Source organism: Meles meles, chromosome 13 (genome assembly GCF_922984935.1).
Source record: "Meles meles chromosome 13, mMelMel3.1 paternal haplotype, whole genome shotgun sequence".
Taxonomy (NCBI): Eukaryota; Metazoa; Chordata; class Mammalia; order Carnivora; family Mustelidae; genus Meles; species Meles meles.
The window spans coordinates 54,771,133-54,792,424 of record NC_060078.1 but is presented as its reverse complement, the minus strand read 5'-3'; the positions used below and the strand labels follow the sequence as shown (position 1 = coordinate 54,792,424).

The window sequence follows — 21,292 nt, the reverse complement described above, 5'->3', positions numbered from 1 at the left end:
CGAGCCCCGCATGGGGCTCTCTGCTCCGTGGGGAGCCTGCTTCCTCCTCTCTCTCTGCCTGCCTCTCTGTCTACTTGTGATCTTTCTCTCTGTCAAATAAATAAATAAATAATCTTTAAAAAAATAAATAAAAAAAAAGAAATGGATGATATACATAAAATCATTATATTATTTAAATTCTATTGGTTACACTTTTTAAAAACGTTATGAGTTTTATTTTTAAATATTTAGCAAGTGCTAAAAATCAAATCCATTATAAACTCAAGATGAAAAAAATTTAGATGTCATCTTAAAAATGTGAACATTACAGGGGCATCTGGCTGGCTCAACTGGTGGAATGTGTGACTCTTGATCTCAGGGTTGTAATTTTGAGCCCCATGTTGGGTAATTTTAAGTAATTTTAAGATTAATTAAAAAATAAAATCTTTTTCCCCCCCAAAGATATTTATTCATTTATCAGAGAGAGAGAGAGAGAACCAGCAGGGGAAGTAGCAGGCAGAAGGAGAAGCAGGCCCCCTGCTGGACAAGGAGCCCAATGTAGGATTTGTTCCCAGGATCCTGGGATCATGACCTTTGTACAAACAACAAACAGATCATGTTATATTAAAAGATGATAAGTGCTACAGGACAAATATGGCATAGTAAAGGGGGGAAGTGCCAAGTTTGGGAATATAGTAGCTTTTATATTAAAGAAGATGGTCCAAGTAGTCCTTATGGAGAAAGTGAAATTTGAACGAAAGGTCTAAACTCCCTTGCTCATGTATTACATCACAGAATAGTCAAAACATTATGTAATGTTCACATTTTTTAAAGATTTTATTTTGGGGATGCCTGGGTGGCTCAGTCAGTTAAGTGTCTGCCTTTGGCTTAGGTCATGATCCCAGGGTCCTGGGATTGAGTCCCACTTGGGGCTCCCTGCTCAGTGGGATCTTCTCCCTCTGTTCCTCCCCCTCTGCTTATGCGCTCTCTCTCCAATAAATAAATAAAATCTTAAAAAAAAAAAAGACAAAGGTAAGATGAGGTTTCATGACTTCCAGTTAAACACAGCAAACTGAACACTTTTTTTTAAAGATTTTATTTATTTATTTGAAAGAGAGAATGAGAGGGGTGAGGTCAGAGGGAGACACAGACTCCCCGCTGAGCAGGGAGCCCAACATGGGACTTGATCCCGGGACCCCAGGATCATGACCTGAGCCAAAGGCAGTCACCTAACCAACTGAGCCACTCAGGTGCCCCTGAGCACTCACATTATTCTGTGTTCCCTCCCAAATCCAACTACAATGACATTAAAGAAAAAAATCAATATGAGCCTAGGAAGACAAAGAGAATGGAAAATAATATAAACAGTAAATAAAAATGTCACTAGCATTCCAGAAGTTGTAACTAAATGGAGATGTTGAAACTAAGATACCTGCAGAGAAGAAAGCCAATAAGCAGCAAACCAATTCTGCTACAAATCTGCAAGGCTCAGAAACTCGAGTTACAGGTCCCTCTGAAATTGGAGGGGTAAGGCTAAAACTAGGATTGGCTGAAAATTTATACAAGGAGCAAATCCCTTCCTCTATTCTACAGGGACAGGTGCCTATCCTTCCCTCAACCCAACATAATCTAAGAGGTTTATCTCCAGAGGCACAGACACAGGGAGGAGAGAATAGGCACCACACCAACAACAGTGGCAATTAATAAAGGCTTACAAATTGAATAATAAAACCCCCAGTAGCTCTCCCAGAAATCTGGCAGGCAGTCTCACAAGTGCCTGGGAAGATTCCTCTCTGGTTGGTTGATAGCCCCAAGAAAAATAAGACAGACAGATACAGACATTTGGGAGCTAGTACAACATAAGATACTTTGATAAGAAAGATAAAATGTTTATATTCAAAAACCAGATTGAAACAAATACTTACATAACCAACATCAGGTCTATAACATGTATATGCCCCTAAGATACTATGTAAGACATCATGATATGGGCCACCCTTAGGAGAGAAAAATGAAATGTCAAATACCCAAATAACTGTCTATATGTTAATTCCCAAATAAGTAATTTTTAAATAAACTCCAGCATTTCCTAAATGAGTTATTTTAGTTAGTATATTCTGTCACTGTCAGAAATACTCTAAATATGCTCTGTAATGTTTTCCCTAAAGAATTAATAAAAATATTTAATCCTGAACCAAAGAAAAGTCAAATGAACTCACTTGATGGATGCAAGTTATACAGTCTTTGTACTATTTTAAATATTTCTAGATTTGGTATGATAAGATTATGATGAAAACAGACTGTTTCACTTCATATAATTTTAGCAAAAGGAAACCATCAAGCTACACCAAATTAAGTTTATTAATAATTTTAATCTTAATGGTAAAAATTTTTATTTCATTGTATCAATCTAGAGAAATTCCATGTGTGAAATAAAAAGTACATACAAAATATAATAATCATTTCTCATAAAGTATAAGCAAGTCATGACTGCCTATGCACAAGATCATTTTTATGAACCATTTTTTCCTATTTCAACAGTAATCCTAGAAAACTAAGATTTGGGAAAATATTCTTTATATTTTAACAACTGGCTAAGCAAAAATGTTAAAATTCAAATAGCTTTCAGAATAAAAAATAAATCAAAGAAATTCACCATAATGAATAAAAGTATTATGGGCTATGCTAACTACAATGCATTCAGTCAATAGTCAATGGGTCAAAATAACAGAAATTCCTTCAGAATTTTCCTAATAGTTCCACACTTTCATATAAAGGTCTCTAATTTTTATAGTTTTGCCTTTTAAAAAATAATAGCTATGTATTTGAGAATTCGTTGCCTTGGATCACAAAAAAATTTAAAAGTAGTTACAACTGGTTAGAAACCCTCACCTTCTGAAAGATGTAAAGGGATGGAAATGTACGGGATATGTCCAACTTAATTAATTCCAGACTGGCCTCCCGATCAGCAACAGATACACCTGTATTTGTCAGGTAGATAAAATTAAAAGATTATTTGGCCATACCCAGTTCAATCTTGTATACACAGAATGATCACATAGCATCGATATTTTACTTAAGGAAAGTTAAAAGATGAATAACCCAGAAATTCAAAGAAACACCACACAGCTTTTGCTGGAACTTAAGAGCTTCTTCTTTTTTTTTTTTTTTTTTAAATATTTTATTTATTTGACAGAGAGAAATCACAACTAGGCAGAGAGGCAGGCAGAGAGAGAGGAGGAAGCAGGCTCCCTGCGGAGCAGAGAGCCCAATGTGGGGCTTGATCCCAGGACCCTGGGATCATGACCTGAGCCGAAGGCAGAGGCTTTAACCCACTGAGCCACCCAGGCACCCCCTTAAGAGCTTCTTACATGAAGAAAATATTTATGTATTTATCAGAAAAGTATATGAAAGGTTTCTACTTCCAGTTTTTATACAAGGTAAGAGCAGATTATCACTCCCACAATAACAACTGGGAAAAACAAGTAAGTTTCAAATAGCACAAGGTTTTTAAGAATGCTGTGGACATAGAGAGAGAGGTCCAGATGATTTAAATCCCAGAAAGAGAAGAGTCTTTCCTAGGTAGCCATTTTTCTTCCTGGAGGCATGTGCCAAATCTGGGCCATGACTTTGGGACTGAGCCTGCCATAACAAAGGTACCCTTGCTTGAGAAAACAGAAACCAGAAGAGATTTCCATGGCCAAATAAGACCGATGTGAGAGAATCTGGAGAAGTCTGAATGTATAACTGGTTTACCCCTACGGGACTTCTGTGTAGTGTTAGTGAAGTGCAGAAGGCTGGGCTGGAAAGGCAGAAGGAAATCACCCCAAATTACAAAGCCTTTGGGAGAGCATCTCAGGAGAGGGAGAAGCCTATAACAAAAATAGGACAGCTTTTCCTACCAAGATGTGTGAAACCCACGATGAACTAAGCTTACCTAAAGCTGAAACCCTGGCCTAATCTAGCTCAGTTACTGATTGAACTGAGGCGATAATCCAACTGCCTGACAGAAAACAGCATGCTTCCTCTGCAGGGCAAACATCAACTTCAGTTTATCTACTCATCTTTTATAGAATGATTGACATATAATTAAACATTTTAAGATATGCAAAGAAGCAGGAAAATATGACTTACAATCAAGAGGAAAACAAACCCACAGAAGCAGGCCTGAAGAAGATCCAGTATTAGAATTAAACAAGAATATTAACTGTTAAATGTTAAAGAAAATTGAGGGAAAGGATGGGAGGAAATGTATGGAATGGAAAGGTGAATTTCCACAGAGAAACAGAATCTACAAAAAATACCAGGTTGACGTTCTAAATTACAAAACAGAATATCTGAAATTAAAGACTCATTGGACAGATCTAATAGAATGGATATTGGAAAAAAGAAGATTGGTGAAATTGATTACAGGTCAATAAAAATCATCTAAACTGAGGCACAGAAAGAAAAAATATGTTTTTTAAGTGAAAGACTTGACGGACACTGATAAATGGTCTAACATACATGTCTAAAAAAAGAGGAGAATTGAGGTAGAAGTAATAGTTGAAAAAACAATGGCCAGGAAAGTTACATGACAACTGCAAATTATAAACACACAGGTAATAAGAAATCAGTAAATCAGATAGAATACTGTTTCTAATTGGAACAATTCTTCATTACATGAAATTAATTTCTACTAAAGTACAACTTTTACCACTTAATCTGACCAATCTGACTTAATCTCCCTCTGTCCTAAAGTAAATAATTATTTTAATTCTTATACTTTCAAAACCTCATAAAATGAATTCAAAAAGAATTATGAAACAGCTAAGGCCTTTCCAGTGTACAGCTTCTTACATCTTTACCTTCCTTACACTTTTAGTTTCCCAAAAATAGCTGACAAAGCTAACACGTCTCAGGCTGACACTTACATGAACTTTCTCAAAATCAAATCTTCCCTCTAACCATATTTTGTCAATTTTCCCTAACCTACTGTTCACTCTTCTAAAAATAGGAGGGTATTCAAGGAATTTAATAAAGTTGTATACATACTCATAGAAAACCATTCTGCAACACATACCACTTCTCTATTCTAAATCATGTTCATTTTTAGAGTTTTACTTACTGACAAAAGAAGAATGTTTGCTATCTATGAAGTAGAGCAAATACAGAAAGAAAAGTGACTGGCAGACAAATAGCTCTCCATTATTCAAGGACAAGAGGTGACTGAATATATTTACCTATATTTAATAAATAATGGTAACAGGAAAAAAGTATTCCTATCTTCTTCAAAATGATTAGGGAAAAAACTGAGTGGAGGGAAAGATGAGGTCTATGAGTTAATTAAATGAACAAAGGATAAGGCACGATAAGAATTATAAATAATGTTTTAGGGAGTGAGTGAAAGCAGTGAGTGAGGATATAGGTCATAAGTGAGGAGTGAAGACCATCTATCTTTAAGTTAAAAGTAGGCTTAAAAATACTTCAGTTTTTAAGTTATTAGTCTTACTGTTGTGAATAAATCCTGCGTTCCGAGGTCCAAAAACACGGGTTTACATCACAGCTTCACTGCTTACAAGTTAATTACTTTAAGCCTATTAAAGGGCTACTAACATTAAAGGAAATAATGTTGTAAAGCAATTGCTACAGTTCCTGATACATGGTAAAAATCACACCCGTATCTTCACTGACTGGGTTTTCACCCAGAAATTTGTACTAAAAAAAAAAACCAAACAAAAAAACAAAAAAAAACACACCTTCTGCATCATTCTCTGAACTTGTTTCACTGAAGCTTTTCCACCGTTCTTTTGCTCTTGAGAGGAAGATTTCATAAAGTTCTAGGGAAAACAAAATAAAAATTAATAAACAGTAGGAAAAATATATTCATATATTTTAACTTTTACCCTTTTTTTCCGTGGCCATGGAAAAGGTTCATTTGTAAACCTGGGGCCACACATGGACTAAGGCAGTTTTGAGAGTTAAGTGCCATAAGAAATACATACATGGAACCATGGGATCACTTGGAGAGTTTTCTAACCCAGGTAGGGGATAAAGGAAGGCTTCTTAGAGGAAGTGATGACTGAGCTACCCCATAAAGAATAAATATGGGTCTTATAAAAGAACAAGGTGGAAGAAGGCATTCTAAGAATTGTCATGGGCAAAGTCACAAAGAGAAAAGAGATCATGACTTACTTGCATGAATTACAAGTGATTTCAGGACGCTTAGATTATAAGGGGTGAGGGAATAAGAAAAGATGATAAGGTTGGATGACAGGCAAGCACTAGTTGGTCACGGGACCTGAATGGCATGCTAAAGGGATTAGAGTTTATCTACAACTACAAGGTATATAGCACACTCTGATCTGTGTCTCTTAAGCTAGCAGTAGTGTTGTGGGTAGGTTGAAGCTGACCTTTTGCTGAAGTGAAGTTAGAGTTTTGTGGTAATAGCCCAAGCAAAAGATGATGAGGCTTAAACTTGAGCAGTGATAGCACAGTTGGAGAGAAGAAATGAACACAAGAGATATTCAGAAAGCAGAAAAAGCAAAACTTGCTGAAAGAGAGGGGGAAAAGGCAGACTCATTAGGACTTCCAGGCTTCTGGCTACAGTAGCTGGCTACATAATAATGCCACTGAGAGAATGAACACAGAAGAAGCAAATTTGTGATTTGTGGGAAGGAGGAAGGTATTAAGTTCCATTTTGGACAAACCGGATCTGAAGGCAGTGCATGCATACTGGAGAGTTTGGGATCCATCAGTATACAGTTGATGATTAAAACCATTCATAAGTGTGTTCAGGGAGATTATTAGGGCAAGAAGAAATGAGAAATATGGATTGCCAGGAAAGACAAATATTTAAAGGGTAGACACAGGAAGACGCACATCAGAAGAATAAGAACTGCACAAAGAGGGTGATTCAGTGGGTTATGTCTCTGCCTTCAGCTCAAGTCATGATCACTGGCATTGGGCTCTCTGCTCAGCAGGGAGCCTACTTCCCACTCTCTCTCTGCCTGCCCCTCTGCCTATTGGTTATCTCTCTCTCTGTCAAATAAATAAATAAAATATTTTTTTAAAATGCATGAAGAAATAAAAGAGAACCAGTTGTCCTAGAAACCAAAGGAAAAGAGCACTTCACTAACTATACAAAGGATAGGGAGTTGCTGTTTGACACTCCACAAGCTACCTAACGCTTCTAACCTAGTTTTCTCATTCATAAGTGGAGCTAGTACTAATACTTACAGCCTAGGGCTTTAAATAGTAAATGAGATAATATATGTAAAATCTTGGAAGTACTTAGATGTAAGCTACAAAGAAGGAAGTGATGAAGTATCCAGTATCATATAGCAAGACAAAATGTGAAATATGCCCATTGGAATTTATAGTATGGAAGTGATGGGTGACCCTGATGGGAGCAACATCTGAGGGTAAAGGGGGCAGAAGCCCAAATGCAGAGATGTGAAGAATCTAGAGAATATACCTTCTAGCTAACAGATTGGATATATGGATATAATTCTGATTTAACTTTTACTCTTAAAAATGGGAGAAAAATCCTATTATGGCTCAGGTCTTCCTTTATATAGCAGGCATCAAAAATGTGGCAAATCAAAGAACTTGATTCTACCAAAACTATTTATTACCACAATTGGAAAGATAGCAAATAAAATATTGCACAGTGGTCATCCAAATAGCTACAATAGAGAATGTACGTATGAGGCAGGAAGAGATGCTTTTGCTAAAGGAGTATCATCATGGAGTAAGAGAAAAATGATTTTTTGGAGTCAGTAAGACCTAGATTCAAATACCAGATTTTCAGTATTTGGGACTTTAAGAAAGTTACATGGTTACTCTGGAATTTGGCTTTCTTCATTTATAAAGTGGAGAAAAATAATACCTATTCATGGGAATACTGATGATTAAACAAGATAATTTTCATAAAGCTCCTGACAACTTACAGACCCTCAATAAATGCTAGTGCTTATTTTCATGGATGAAAAATGGAGAAATTGGTTTCTCCATTAGGATACTGCTTTCTAAAGCTACCAAACCTTCAGATTTGGTCGAAGGGCCTGCATTCAAATATCTTTACTCATACCTTTCCATTTTAAGTGCCCAGTCACTGTGAGACTACCACTTTATGCACCCATATGCATGATCTTGCTACAACTTCAAGAACAAAAGAAACAATGTTTTTTCCTCAGTCCTCAGATTTTAATGGTCTTTACTTTCTAATCATTAACTGATATTCTAAATTTCACAAGAGCAGAACATTTCAATGACAGAAGAACAGCAACAAACATTTCTTACAAAACACCGTTTATACATTGCCCAAAATGCCAAGAGCGTTTCTGCTTTCATTAATCTTTTTTATAAAGTTTGTTTAAAGGCAGTACAATATTATTTTTTAAAAATTCAAATAGTATAAAGAAGTATAGAATGAAAAGTAAATTTCCTTCCTTCAAATGTAACTATGCTTACCAGAAATCTAAAGATGAAAATATGAAGGTACAAGTATATACAGATATATCTTCCTCTTAAAAAAAAAAAAAAGTGTGGCCGCATATTATAGCACCAACTTGCATCTTGCTTTATTATATTAGAAGCTACCCCTTATTAGGAGAATAAATCTGCTTTAGTTTTCTTTTTTTAAAACAAATGCACAGTATTCCAATGTATGACTGTACCATAATAAGTATTCTTATATTGCCAAGAATCAGATCTTTATAAAAAAGCTGACTAGATATATTTCAAGCAGCTCTTGCTATGTTGATCTTTTCTCCCTTCTGTTCATTTTTCATTACTACTAATCATTTAGAAAGAACATTTTTTTAAAAGTCAAAATTTCTATTATTTGAATCTGTCAATAATTTGATAAAAGAGGTAGATATAATTTTGTAATTTAGATATGCAATATTTTTTTGCAGTTATCAGGTACCAAACTAAAATTCATAATTTCTGATTTCAAACTGACTCCAAGCCACATCCAGTCTCACTATTCTACTCAAATTTTAAAGCTGTCCTGGAAGAAGAAAGGCTCTCCGAATAAATCCTCACCTGTGGGAGCCACAGAATTGATCTACTAATAAAAATATGGTAATGCATTTTAAACATCAAAGGACATCTCTCCAGGAAGATTTACGGTGCTTATCTACAATAAGAAGACTTGCATCTCAGTTCAATTCCATACTTGACTCCACATGCCTCATTTATGTTATTCTGAATCTATAAATGTAGAATATGAAACAGACTTAAACATGTATCTTGGACTTGAATTGGGAACTCTTTGAGATCAGTATAAGTTTCACTTTCTCATTTTCTGACAATGATAACACTGTACATACTCTAAGCAAATTTCACTTTCACTGTTAATTTCATATTCATTACCACAAATAACTGTTAGAGCAATCCTTTCAGACAGCTAATACTCTAACTCCATTTACAGATGAAGAAAACTAATTCTCTTAGATGTTAAGTAATTTGCCCAAGGTCACAAATCTAATGTATAGTGGAACCAAGATTTGAACCACTTATGACTGACTTTAGAACCTCATTCCTGGACGCCTGGGTGGCTTAGTTGGTTGAGCGACTGCCTTCGGCTCAGGTCAGGAACTTGGAGTTCTGGGATGGAGCCCCACATCGGGCTCTCTGCTCAGCAGGGGTTCTGCTTCTCCCTCTGTCCTTCCCCCTCATGCTCTCTCTCTCTTTCTCTCTCTCAAATAAATTAAAAAAAAAAAAAGACTTAAAAAAAAAACCTTATTCTTACCTCTATTCTTATTCTAATCCCACTATTCTATTCTTACTTTACTAACTCTTGTTCTACTATTCTCTAAGGGTTATAAATTTCATGATTAAAATCAGTAAGTAAAAGTCAAACTGTTAAGAGTCATTAAAAGGAAACAAAGTTATCAAAAGTAAGTTTACTTCAGGGTACCTGGGTGGCTCAGTCAGTTGAGTGTCAGACTCTTGAATTTGGCTCAGGTCATGATCTCACTCAGGGTTGTGAGATCAAGCCGTGTATTGAGTTCCATATTCAGTGCGGAGTCTGTGAGAGTCTCTGCCTCCTCCTCCACTCCCCTCCTCCCTATTATCTCTCTCTCGAAAATAAAATCTTATTTAGAAAAAAAAGATTTACTTCAATTGAAATTTAGCTTCCTTCCTACCACTAATAAAAAAGAATGATCACCTAGTCCATTCCTGAATACAGAACTGCTTAGTAGAGAAAATATAAAATTACTTTCAAGGTAAATGACCTAGTTATGTTACCAACTTTATAAATTTTGAGCCTGAAAAACAACTTCATGATTGCATTATCACTTAACCAGTATTTTAATGCAGAAAGTATTAGGACACTTAACATACTAGAGTCAAAGTTCTCAACAAAACTACAAACCAAATTTCAAATAGCCATCAATACTTTATCACCTCATCTGTATATAAAACTGATTCTTAAGACTTAAATCACCGTATGTTCAACAATCCTTAATGTCAAGGGTTTTATCTGAGAGTTCTGACTGTAATGTAAAAATATTTCCTTTAAATTAGTTTCAAGCACAGAGGGCAAAACAAAACTTTGTTTTATTTGGAGGAAACGGTTAGGTTAGACAGACTTGAATCTTTTCTAAATTAAAAACTCTTTAATTCTTTCTTCCTTCCTTTATTTTTTTATAAAGTAAACTCCTACCCCCAACATGGGGCTTGAACTTACAACCCCAAGATCAAAGATCAAGAGTCGCATGTTCTATTGACTGAGCCAGGCAGGTACCCCACTTAATTCCTCCTTTAAATTATATTTTTAAAATTTAAAAAGAAAAAAGTTCTGCTTAAGGTAACATGTTTGTTATGGGATACCTGTGAAAATCAATGTTAAAAATCATTGATAGGGGCACCTGGGTGGTTCAGTGGGTTAAGCCACTGCCTTCAGCTCAGGTCATGATCTCGGGGTTGTGGGATGGAGTCCCGCATCGGGCTCTCTGCTCGGCAGGGAGCCTGCTTCCCTCTCTCTCTGCCTGCCTCTATATCTGCTTGTGATCTCTCTCTGTCAAATAAATAAATAAAATCTAAAAAAAAAAAAAAAATCATTGATAGGAGTGCCTGGGTAGCTCAGTCAGTTAAATGTCTGACTACTGATTTTGGCTCAGGTCATAATCTCAGGATCCTGAGATTGACCCCAGCATCAGGCTCCCTACTCAGCAGGGAGTCTACCTATCTTCCTCTCCCTCTGCCTCTGCTCCTCCCTCTGCTCACGCTCTCTCACTCTCTCTCTCTCTTAAGTAAATCTTTTTTTAAAAAATCATAATCATACCATTCAAAGTTGGCATCACTTCTAAGACTAAAGATAAATATTTAGATTTTTGTTATAATTCTGTCCAGTTATTTATTTTTATTTGCTACAATGGGTATTCTTGTAAAAAAGCTTTTGTACCCAATCCTGACGATTTTCTTATTCTTAGAACTAGAATAGATAGGTGAAAGATTATTTTTTGAGGCCACTGATAAATATTTCTATATTATTATCAGTTGTACCCTATGTGGATAATTTTCATTTATTAATCACTTTTGAGAGGTAAAAAATAGTACCCTGATGTTCTTTTAACATATGTCATTGAGGGCGCCTGGGTGGCTCAGTGGGTTAAAGCCTCTGCCTTCGGCTCGGGTCATGATCCCAGGGTCCTGGGATCGAGCCCCACGTCGGGCTCTCTGCTCCGCAGGGAGCCTGCTTCCTCCTCTCTCTCTGCCTGCCTCTCTGCCTAGTTGTGATTTCTCTCTGTCAAATAAATAAAATATTTAAAAAAAAAATATGTCATTAATTTGACTATCACTAAGAAAATGATTAAATAAATTACAGTACAGCCAAACTGGAATACAGTGCAGCTACAGTATTGCATAATGTATATTTGTATGCAGTGACAAAGAGGATGTTCAAGGCAGATTATAGTGTGAAAAAAATAAGCCATGAAATAAGCTTATGGTATACTTTCTTTTTTTGGGGGGGGAAGAAAAGAAAAAAGAGAAGCCTTAAACATTATCATACTTGATGCACACACTTTTTTTTAACATGCATAAAAAAAGATCAGAAAGAACATACATTAAACTTGTATTTATAAGTAGGATCAAAAGCAGGAGTCTGGGTAGAAGAGTGGGAAGAAACATACAATTTGTTCCTTACTACTGCTTGAGTTTTAAAACAACTAGTATGTAAATAACATTTTTTAAGTAACAGCAACAATCTATTCACATAATTATACCAGAGTTCCTCAGTCTTCCTGAGGTGCCACTGTCTAGCATTGTCATTATCACTCAAACCTATTTAACATTTTTTATTAGTAACTACTTTACATTTTCCTCTATTTAATATCATCATAATTTTAACTAACTTTTTTTTACTGCATCAAAACTACTTTACATTTTACTTCTATCATTTAAGGTTTTAAAAAGCATAAGAAAATAAAATGGTTCTTTGAGAGTCTTACTTCTTTTTCTGTTTTTTTAAATTTGAAATTTTCAAATAAAAAAAATCTGAAAGGAGTGGTTTGGGTAGAGATGTAGGAAAAGAAACTTCTAGCCTTCCACCAGTATTTATGTTTTTTTTAAACAGAGGGGATACATTTCCACCATCAGACTATTTTATTTTTCCTTTTACACACTTATACATCCCCTGCTACCTAGAATCCCAGAAGTTACCTGCAGTCAAGATATTTGGATGTCAATTATACTACTGATGGTTGTCAACTAAAGGAAAACCCATAAATCTTATTTATGTAAAAACTTACTCATTAAATCATACCAGGTTTTACAAGGAGTGGGAATGAGGCATGCTCTTAAAATGACATTAGATATGGTAATGTCTTTTTAAATGGCCAATCTACTAATCTGTCTTGTAACACTGCAGATGGCTATTTGGATGGGTGGGAGTAACTGAATACAGAATACAAACCAGGAGTGATATTTAGTTCATTTCCTACAGCTAGACTCCAAACTTTCCCACGAACACTAGGGGGCAATCCCTGCCACCACAATTCTCGAACTCTTCTCGTACTACGCCTAGAATTAAAGGGGGAGAAAAAAAGGAGAGAGTTACTTTTTATACCAAAAACACTAGTTGCACGATGGTTTACCTAGTCTGTGGCCAAGTGACTGAATGATTTTTTAAGAACATGGTTAAGTATATGATGCATTCTTTCTGTGGGGTTCATGTCTGTAGGCAACAGAAACCTAAAGAATACACAGTACTCTAAAGGAGGACAACAGTAATTTAAAGGGAGCTGCCTTCTACAACTGCCACTTATCAGGTACAATGAGAAAATCAGAAATATGTGGACAATCACATAAGAAACAGGATAAAAGGAACATAAAAATCTGTTGTCAACTCAGTACCAAAAAGAAAACCACAAGGTATTTAAAAACCACAAGGTATTTAAACCACAAGGATAAGGAGTCTTTGAGAGGCAGTGTAGTCTACTGAAAAGTGTAGGTTTTGGAGTCAGAGAGGCCTGAATTCAAATCTGGTTTAACTATTCATTAATTGTATAACCTTGGGCAAATTATTTAACCTTTCTGGCCTTGAGCTTCTTTATAAGATAAATGAAAGTAAAGGCTGTAAGAATCAAATGTGATTACTTATGTAAAGAGCTTAATGTGCTATCTGTCACACTGTACCAATATTCAACAAATTCCCTATGCATACCCTACACTAGGCTCTGCAGAATACATCTCCCTTCTACCTTCCAGTCAGTCTATAGGGAAGATAAGCCATGTACAAAAATATTATCAGAAAATAAAAGGCAAAGTAAAGCAAGAACTACATTACTCTCGAATTATATTGGGACATTACAGAAGGGAAAGATCATTTATAGCATATTTATAATTATAAGAAAACATTAAAAGTCATTTTAATATATAACATTTAATAAATGCATCTTACAATGAATATACATATTTAATGTTTTCTTTGCAAAAACCTGCTATTACATCAATAGTGCATCTTGTGACAAAAGATATGTCAGAATTAATACGGTAATTGAGGAAATTAACATTTCATGGATCAACTCCCATTTCAGATGGATATCTTCAAAGGATAGGTACAATTCTGACGGGCATAGAGGGTGGTCAGTAAGGGAGGTATTAGAGATTGAGGGATTTATAAAATTAAAGGCACAGAAATCATGAAATTTTTCAGACACTGATTAACAGTATCATTTAGCCAAAGCATGAGATACATGTTGGAAGTAATAAAAATGAAGAATTAGAGACACGAGATCTTTGGAGATAGAATGGAATTCAGGAAAAGTCTGCTTACTTACATTACTTCCCAATTGGGCAGTATTTCATTGATCCAAATTACCATTGCACTTGCGATATTTTCTTCCTGTTTAAATCGTTCTTTCATTATTTTTTTCCTTTTATAGGCGTCTTTAATTTCTGTTTTAAACAAGCAAAAATTACTTCAATACAAAAAAGCTAGATCATATGCCCTTCTCTTTCTATCTATGTCCAAAAAAGAGGCATTAAAAATTACACTGGGGGGGCGCCTGGGTGGCTCAGTGGATTAAGCCGCTGCCTTCGGCTCAGGTCATGATCTCAGGGTCCTGGGATCGAGCCCCGCATCGGGCTCTCTGCTCCACAGGGAGCCTGCTTCCTCCTCTCTCTCTGCCTGCCTCTCTGCCTACTTGTGATCTCTCTCTGTCAAATAAATAAATAAAATCTTTAAAAAAAAAAAAAAAAAGAACTAATGTTCCAATATTTAAAAAAAAAAAAAATGACATCGGGGCATCTGGGTGGCTCAGTTGGTTAAGCATCCAACTCTTGGTTTCTGCCTAAGTCATTATCGTAGGGTCATGAGATCAAGCCCTACATCCAGCTCTGTGGTCAGCAGGGAGTTCGCTTGAAATGCGCTCTCAATCCCTCTCCTTCTGCCCCTCCTCCTGCTCATGCTCTCTAAAATAAATGAATGAATCTTTTCAAAAATTGACATTAGGGGCGCCTGGGTGGCTCAGTGGGTTAAAGCCTCTGCCTTCAGCTCAGGTCATGATCTCAGGGTCCTGGGATCGAGCCCCACATCGGGCTCTCTGCTCCGCGGGGAGCCTGCTTCCTCCTCTCTCTCTGCCTGCCTCTCTGCCTGCCTCTCTGCCTAGTTGTGATTTCTGTCAAATAAATAAAATATTTTAAAAAAAAAATTGACATTAAATAACATTAAAAAATAATTTTGCCAATGGCACTATTATAGTTAAACCTTTCTACTATGATGTCTCACTTTACTAATTAGACTGAAATTTAAAAAACTGTAACATACACACATACACAACACTCCTCTGAAAATCAGAAGTCACAATTCTGAAACAAGCGATGCCTCAAAAAGAGAAGAGATAAATTACATATATATATTATTACATAATATACACTATAATTATACATAACAGAAAATCAGAAGTCACAACTTTAAAACAAGAAATGCGGGGCACCTGGGGGGCTCAGTGGGTTGAGCCTCTGCCTTCGGCTCAGGTCATGATCTCAGGGTCCTAGCATCAAGCCCTGCATCGGGCTCTCTGCTCAGCAGGGAGCCTGTTTCCCCCTCTCTCTCTATGCCTGGCTCTCTGCCTTCTTGTGACCTCTCTCTCTGTCAAATAAATAAATAAATCTTAAAAAAAGAAAACAAAAACAAGAAATGCCTCAAAAAGAGAATATGTACATAAAATAATTATATAGAATATATGTGAGAGAGGGCACCTGGGTGGCTCAGTGGGTTAAGCTGCTGCCTTCGGCTCAGGTCATGATCTCAGGGTCCTGGGATTGAGTCCCGCATCAGGCGCTCTGCTCAGCAGGGAGCCTGCTTCCCTCTCTCTCTCTCTGCCTGCCTCTCTGTCTACTTGTGCTCTCTGTCAAATAAATAAATAAAATCTTTAAATAAAAAAAAAAGAATATATGTGAGAAATTATAACCATATGTTTTATATTATGATATATAACATGTCATATTAATATATTTATTATATACTGTAGGCCATCATATATATTATTAATGCATTAATAAAGTATATTATTTATGCTTTATATATGTTTATTTATAGCATATGTAATTTTAGACCCAGTGGGGACTTCAGAGGTCAGCTAGCCAGAATGTTTACTAATTGTGCTTCACAAATGCCTCAGAAATCATTTCAAGCAGGAAGCAGGAGGCCAAGTAAGCAGCAAGCAGGAGGCCAAGTAAGCAGCGGCTCTTTCTTTTATTACTGTATATTTTCAGATTCTATATAGGGTTTCTTTTTTTTTTTTTTTTTCCTTTTTAAAGATCTATATTTTATGAGAGTGCATGGGCAGAGGGAGAAGGAGAGAATCTCAAGCAGACTCCCCACTGAGCACAGAGCCCAAGGTTAAATCCCTAGCTCCTGAGATCATGATCCCAGCCAAAATCAAGAGTCAGAAGCTCAGCAAACTCAGGAACCCCTATATAAGGTTTCTTTGTAGAGTGTTCCACTGCTTTTAAAACAAAAAAGTGTTAATAATAATAAACAAAACCAAAAAAGATTTTAGCCTAAATCTCGTCAACCTGACCCGTGCACTTCAGACTTAAGGAAACTAATATGAGGTTTACTTACAGAGTCATATCCAGGTAGTATCAACGAAGATTAAAGCTATTACTTTCTTTTTTGGGGGTTTCTTTTTAATTTAAATTCAATTTAATTAACATATAGTGTATTATTAGTTTCAGAGGCAGAGTTCAGTGATTCATCAGTTTTGCATACTACCCAGTGCTCATTCCAACCAGTGCCCTCCTTAATGCCCATTACCCAGTTACCTCATTCTCCTACCCGTCTCCCCTCCAGCAACCCTCAGTTTGTTTCCTGTGATTAAGAGTGTCTTATGGTTTGTCTCCCTGAATTCGACTTGTTTTATATTTCCCGTGTTTCTTTCTTTTACAAACCAGAATCATGCCATACATATTGTTCTTTGATGTAAAGCTATTACCTTCTGATTTCCCAATTTAATGTTATTTCTACCATATCATGTTGTTAGGATTATGTATTTATCAATAACTATCATAAACATTAATCAACTAGTAAAGTCAAAATTCAGAGTCAATTTAAATTTGTTGGGTATGGCAGGAATATTTCAAATTCTAGATAGTAAAATAAACCCAACCAATGTTTAAATGATTAGGGCTTTTATAAAGATCTAACTGACCTAACTGACCTATAAGAAACCTATAAGGTTTCTTATAATATTATATATATATATATATATATATTTATTTATATATATATATATTATAATATAATATATAGAAACCTATAAGGTTTCTTATAATATTAAAAAAATTAACTTCATTTCCAAAATAGTGCCACAAAATAGAAATGTATACTATGACAGTATTCCACTAACTTAAGTCGAAGAAAAAAAAATTCATTGTTAAAAGGCTGTGTCTAAAAATATACAAAGCTGTATAATATTTTCTGAAAATGTACACTGAACTAACGGTGCTTAGTAAATAAATACTGTTAAATTATTCTTACATTATACTTCTTGGTGGGAGGAGAGACAGAATAAATAAATGTTTGTATTTATACACTAAAATACACATTTATGTGCCTGTCCAAATGACACAACTGGGATTCTAGAGAGACTCCATTAAGTTAAAAAAGCAAATTCTAATTTCAAATCGCATTCTCAGTCATACAGGAAGTTAAAGTGTAAAAATTATTAAATTATATTAAAAGCTTAAAAACTGTAAAGGTGAGCTTCATGAAATAAATTCATATCATCTCCATTCATAAGTTAAAATAATAGTAGTCTAAGGTTTATCACTGCAATTGTAAGAATTCTCAGTCTTCTGCCTTTCTCCTATTAGTTTTGTAAAAGAACTTGTAGAGAAAGTATGACTTTTTTTTTAAAGGTTTTTATTTATTTGTCAGAGAGTGAGAGCACGCATGTACAAGCAGGGGGAACAGCAGGCAGAGGGAGAAGCAGGATCCCCGCTGAGCAAGGAGACCGATGCAAGACTTGATCTCAGGACCCTAGGATCATGAACTGAGCCAAAGGCAGACACTCAACCAACTGAGCCACCCAGGCATCCCTGACATTTTGTTTTTAACAACAGATTTAGTTAGAAAAATAAGAAATTAGCATCATCTTAAAATGGACTTAATCAATTTCATCATCTACCCTCCTGTTGAAATTAACCAATGGGTTAGCTTCCTAATTGACATCAATAAATTAAATATACCAATTAGGCATCAATTTTATACCTCGTTTTTTAGCCTCAGCCACCATCTCATCATATTCTTGTCGGTGACGTAAAGCTTCCTCCACAGATTTGGCAGGTAGATTTCTGGGGGAAAAAATGTTTTAAGTCGATTTTTAAAAAATGAACTTTTAAATGTATAAACTTCTTTTTTATAGCCAAATATAAAGAATTTCTATCTTAACCTTCTCATTTCACACCTTAAGGCAGTACAAGGTTGAAAAGAACTCTGAATTTCAGAAAAGAATCAGAATTCTGGTTGCTAATATTCTACATAAATATTAATATTTATATGTCTGACAGATACATGTTTATATATTATTTAAATGTGTTAGATTTCAGCCAAGATTTCTAGGTTATCTGTCAAACCCACTTATTAGTTTTTTAGTCAATTTTTTTTGAGGTATAATTTTCATACAATAAAATGAATGAATAGATTTCAAGAATATAGTTTGACAAGTTTTAACAAATGTATATAACTGTGAAACCAACATATTAATCAAGATATAGAACAATTCCATAATTCTACAAAGTGTCATTATGACCTCTTTGCACTCAATACTTACCCACTTCTACCTTAGGCAATCACATCTCTATTTTCTATCTCTACACATTAGTTGGTTGCCTTTTATTTTTTTTTAAGATTTATTTATTTGGGAGAGAGAGAGAAAAAGAGAGAGAGAGGTGGGGGGTGGGGAGCAGAGGGACAGGGAGAGAAATCGTCAAGCAGACTCCCCATGAGTGTGGAGCCCAACACAGGGCTGGATACCAGGACCCTGAGCCGAAACCAGGAGTCCACATCTAACTGACTGAGTCACCCTGGCACCCATAGCTAGTTAGCTGCCTTTTAAAGAATCTCATATAGGAAAAGAAAAAAAAAGAATTTCATATAGATTCTTTTTTGTCTCGTTTCTTTTGCTGAGCATGCTTTTGAAATTCAGCCATGTTATTCTGCATACTAGTAATTCTTTTAATTAGTACTTAATTAGTATTTCTTTTAATTGGTGAGTAGTGTTCTATTTATCCATGTGGATGAACATTTAGATTGTTTCCAGTTTAGGGCCACCACAAATATAGCTACTATAAATATTCACTTCAAGTCTTTGTGTGGGTATCTGCTTTCATTTCTCTTGGGTAAATACTTAGGAGTAGAATTCTTGGGTTATATGATAAGTGCAGGTATACTTTTATAAATTGCTTTCTACTTTCAGAGTGTTGTTTTTTTAAGATTTTATTTATTTATTTGACAGAGAGAGAGAGATCACAAGAAGGCAGAGAGGGAGGCAGAGAGAAAGGGGTAAGCAGGCTCCCTGCTGAGCAGAGAGCCGGATGCAGGGCTGGATCCCAGGACCCTGAGGTCATAACCTGAGCCAAAGCCAGAGGCCTAACCCACTGAGCCACCCAGGTGCCCCTACTTTCAGAGTGTTAAGATAACATTCTACCTACAAATTTGATTATCAGTTAATCACTTGCATATACTATATTTTGGCTTATAAAATTAATGGCTTCATATAGCAGGTGATTTAGATATCGACTGTGCAAAAGAAGTACATTTGAATATTACCACATATCCAAATATATCATAATAATGTCCAGTTTGGGAAGTCAGGTTTTTAAATTAAAAAAAATTTTTTTTCAAGTAGGCTCCACACCCAGTGTGGGGCTTGAACACATGACCTTGAGATCCAGAGTCTCATGCTTTATGGCTGAGACTGTCAGGTGACCCTCAGGGTTTTGAATTATTTTCAACAGGCCAGGATGGGCAAAGATATGTGACAAACTTTCAAAACATACATTTTACCTCTTCTTCTAAAATGGGATTCCTTAGGTATGTTATAACAGGGAGGAATGACAGTTAAAACTTCTTTAGGCCATAATGGAGTAAGAGGAACCAGGCTTACCCTCTTACTTCGATTAATTAGAAAAACGAATAGAACATACTAACCATTAGTTTCTAGACACTGGACAATAGGCAGCACAGACAGTGATCCTTAATAGAAAGGAAACCAACAAGGTAACCCTACAAATGCCTAAGCACACAGCCTGCCATTTCTAGGTCTCAGTGCTGGAGGTACCCAGAGTCCATCAATCTTGCTGAGGTGAGGAAACAGAGTTTGGAGTTGAGGCGTCCACAGCCAGCCTCTGCAGATCAGAGTACAGACATAGGGGAGCTACTAAGGGGTCATCTCAAATTTCTGGCTGAATACTATTTATGCATGTGTGTGATTAAATTATGGTAGCCAAGGAAAGAAATACCAGAAAGGAATAGGTAGAACATTCCATTCTTTTTTTTTTTTTTTAAAGATTTTATTTATTTATTTGATAGACAGAGATTACAAGTAGTCAAGAGAGGCAAGCAGAGAGAGAGGAGGAAGCAGGCTCCCTGCTAAGCAGGGAGCCCAATGCAGGGCTTGATCCCAGGACCCTGAGACCATGACCCGAGCCGAAGGCAGAGGCTTTAACCGACTGAGCCACTCAGGTGCCCCTAGGTAGAACATTCTGAAAGATTGCACTGGGCCAGTCAGAGTGGAAAGACCTTTTAATAGACGGGGTAGCAGGTGGAATTATTAGGGTATAGCTTCATTAGTAAGGATACTAGTTCTAAACTAAAGGCTCTTCTAGAACCACTCTAACAATGATTAGATTAAAAGGGGCAAGCCAATTCCAAAGAACTTTATATGAGACTGAAGCCAAACAATATTTAAAGAAATACGAAAAGTCCAGCTATGTAAACTATGTAAACTCACAAAATCTAGTGTCCAATAAAAGTTACCAAGGAAGCAAAGCAGCAGAAAAATACAATTTGTACGGAGGAAAAAAAAACAATAGGGATAGTGCAGAAATGTCAGATCACAGGATTATAACTCAAGGATGATACAAATGCTGTTGTAAATACACTCAAGAAGGTAGAAGACAGCAGGAACATGATAAAAACTCAAGATCCAAATCTAACATCTATAGATGAAAAGTGCAATTCCTAAACTGAAAAACACAAAAAATAGGCCTGACAGCAGATTATAAACTGCAGGAAAAAAAAAAGTGAGTTTTAAGGTATAATAGAAATCTTGACAAAATGAAATACAAAGAGAAAAAACATCCTCCT

General features: G+C 35.9%; 1 protein-coding gene across 5 annotated transcripts in view; it reads right to left on the bottom strand.

The window, feature by feature from the left end:
- The window catches only part of TBC1D12 (TBC1 domain family member 12), a 121,570-nt gene that overhangs the window by 10,425 nt on the left and 89,853 nt on the right, over positions 1-21,292 (bottom strand). For 4 of the 5 annotated variants that reach the window (XM_046027745.1, XM_046027747.1, XM_046027749.1 and 1 more), the window contains 6 exons: positions 18,194-18,276; positions 14,256-14,373; positions 12,890-12,996; positions 5,718-5,798; positions 2,872-2,960; positions 1,905-1,976 (listed from right to left, as the gene is read on the bottom strand). In XM_046027745.1, coding sequence (XP_045883701.1) covers positions 1,905-1,976; positions 2,872-2,960; positions 5,718-5,798; positions 12,890-12,996; positions 14,256-14,373; positions 18,194-18,276 — 550 coding nt within the window. The remainder of the gene's footprint in view (positions 1-1,904; positions 1,977-2,871; positions 2,961-5,717; positions 5,799-12,889; positions 12,997-14,255; positions 14,374-18,193; positions 18,277-21,292) is intronic. The other variant, XM_046027746.1, reaches the window with a different exon arrangement.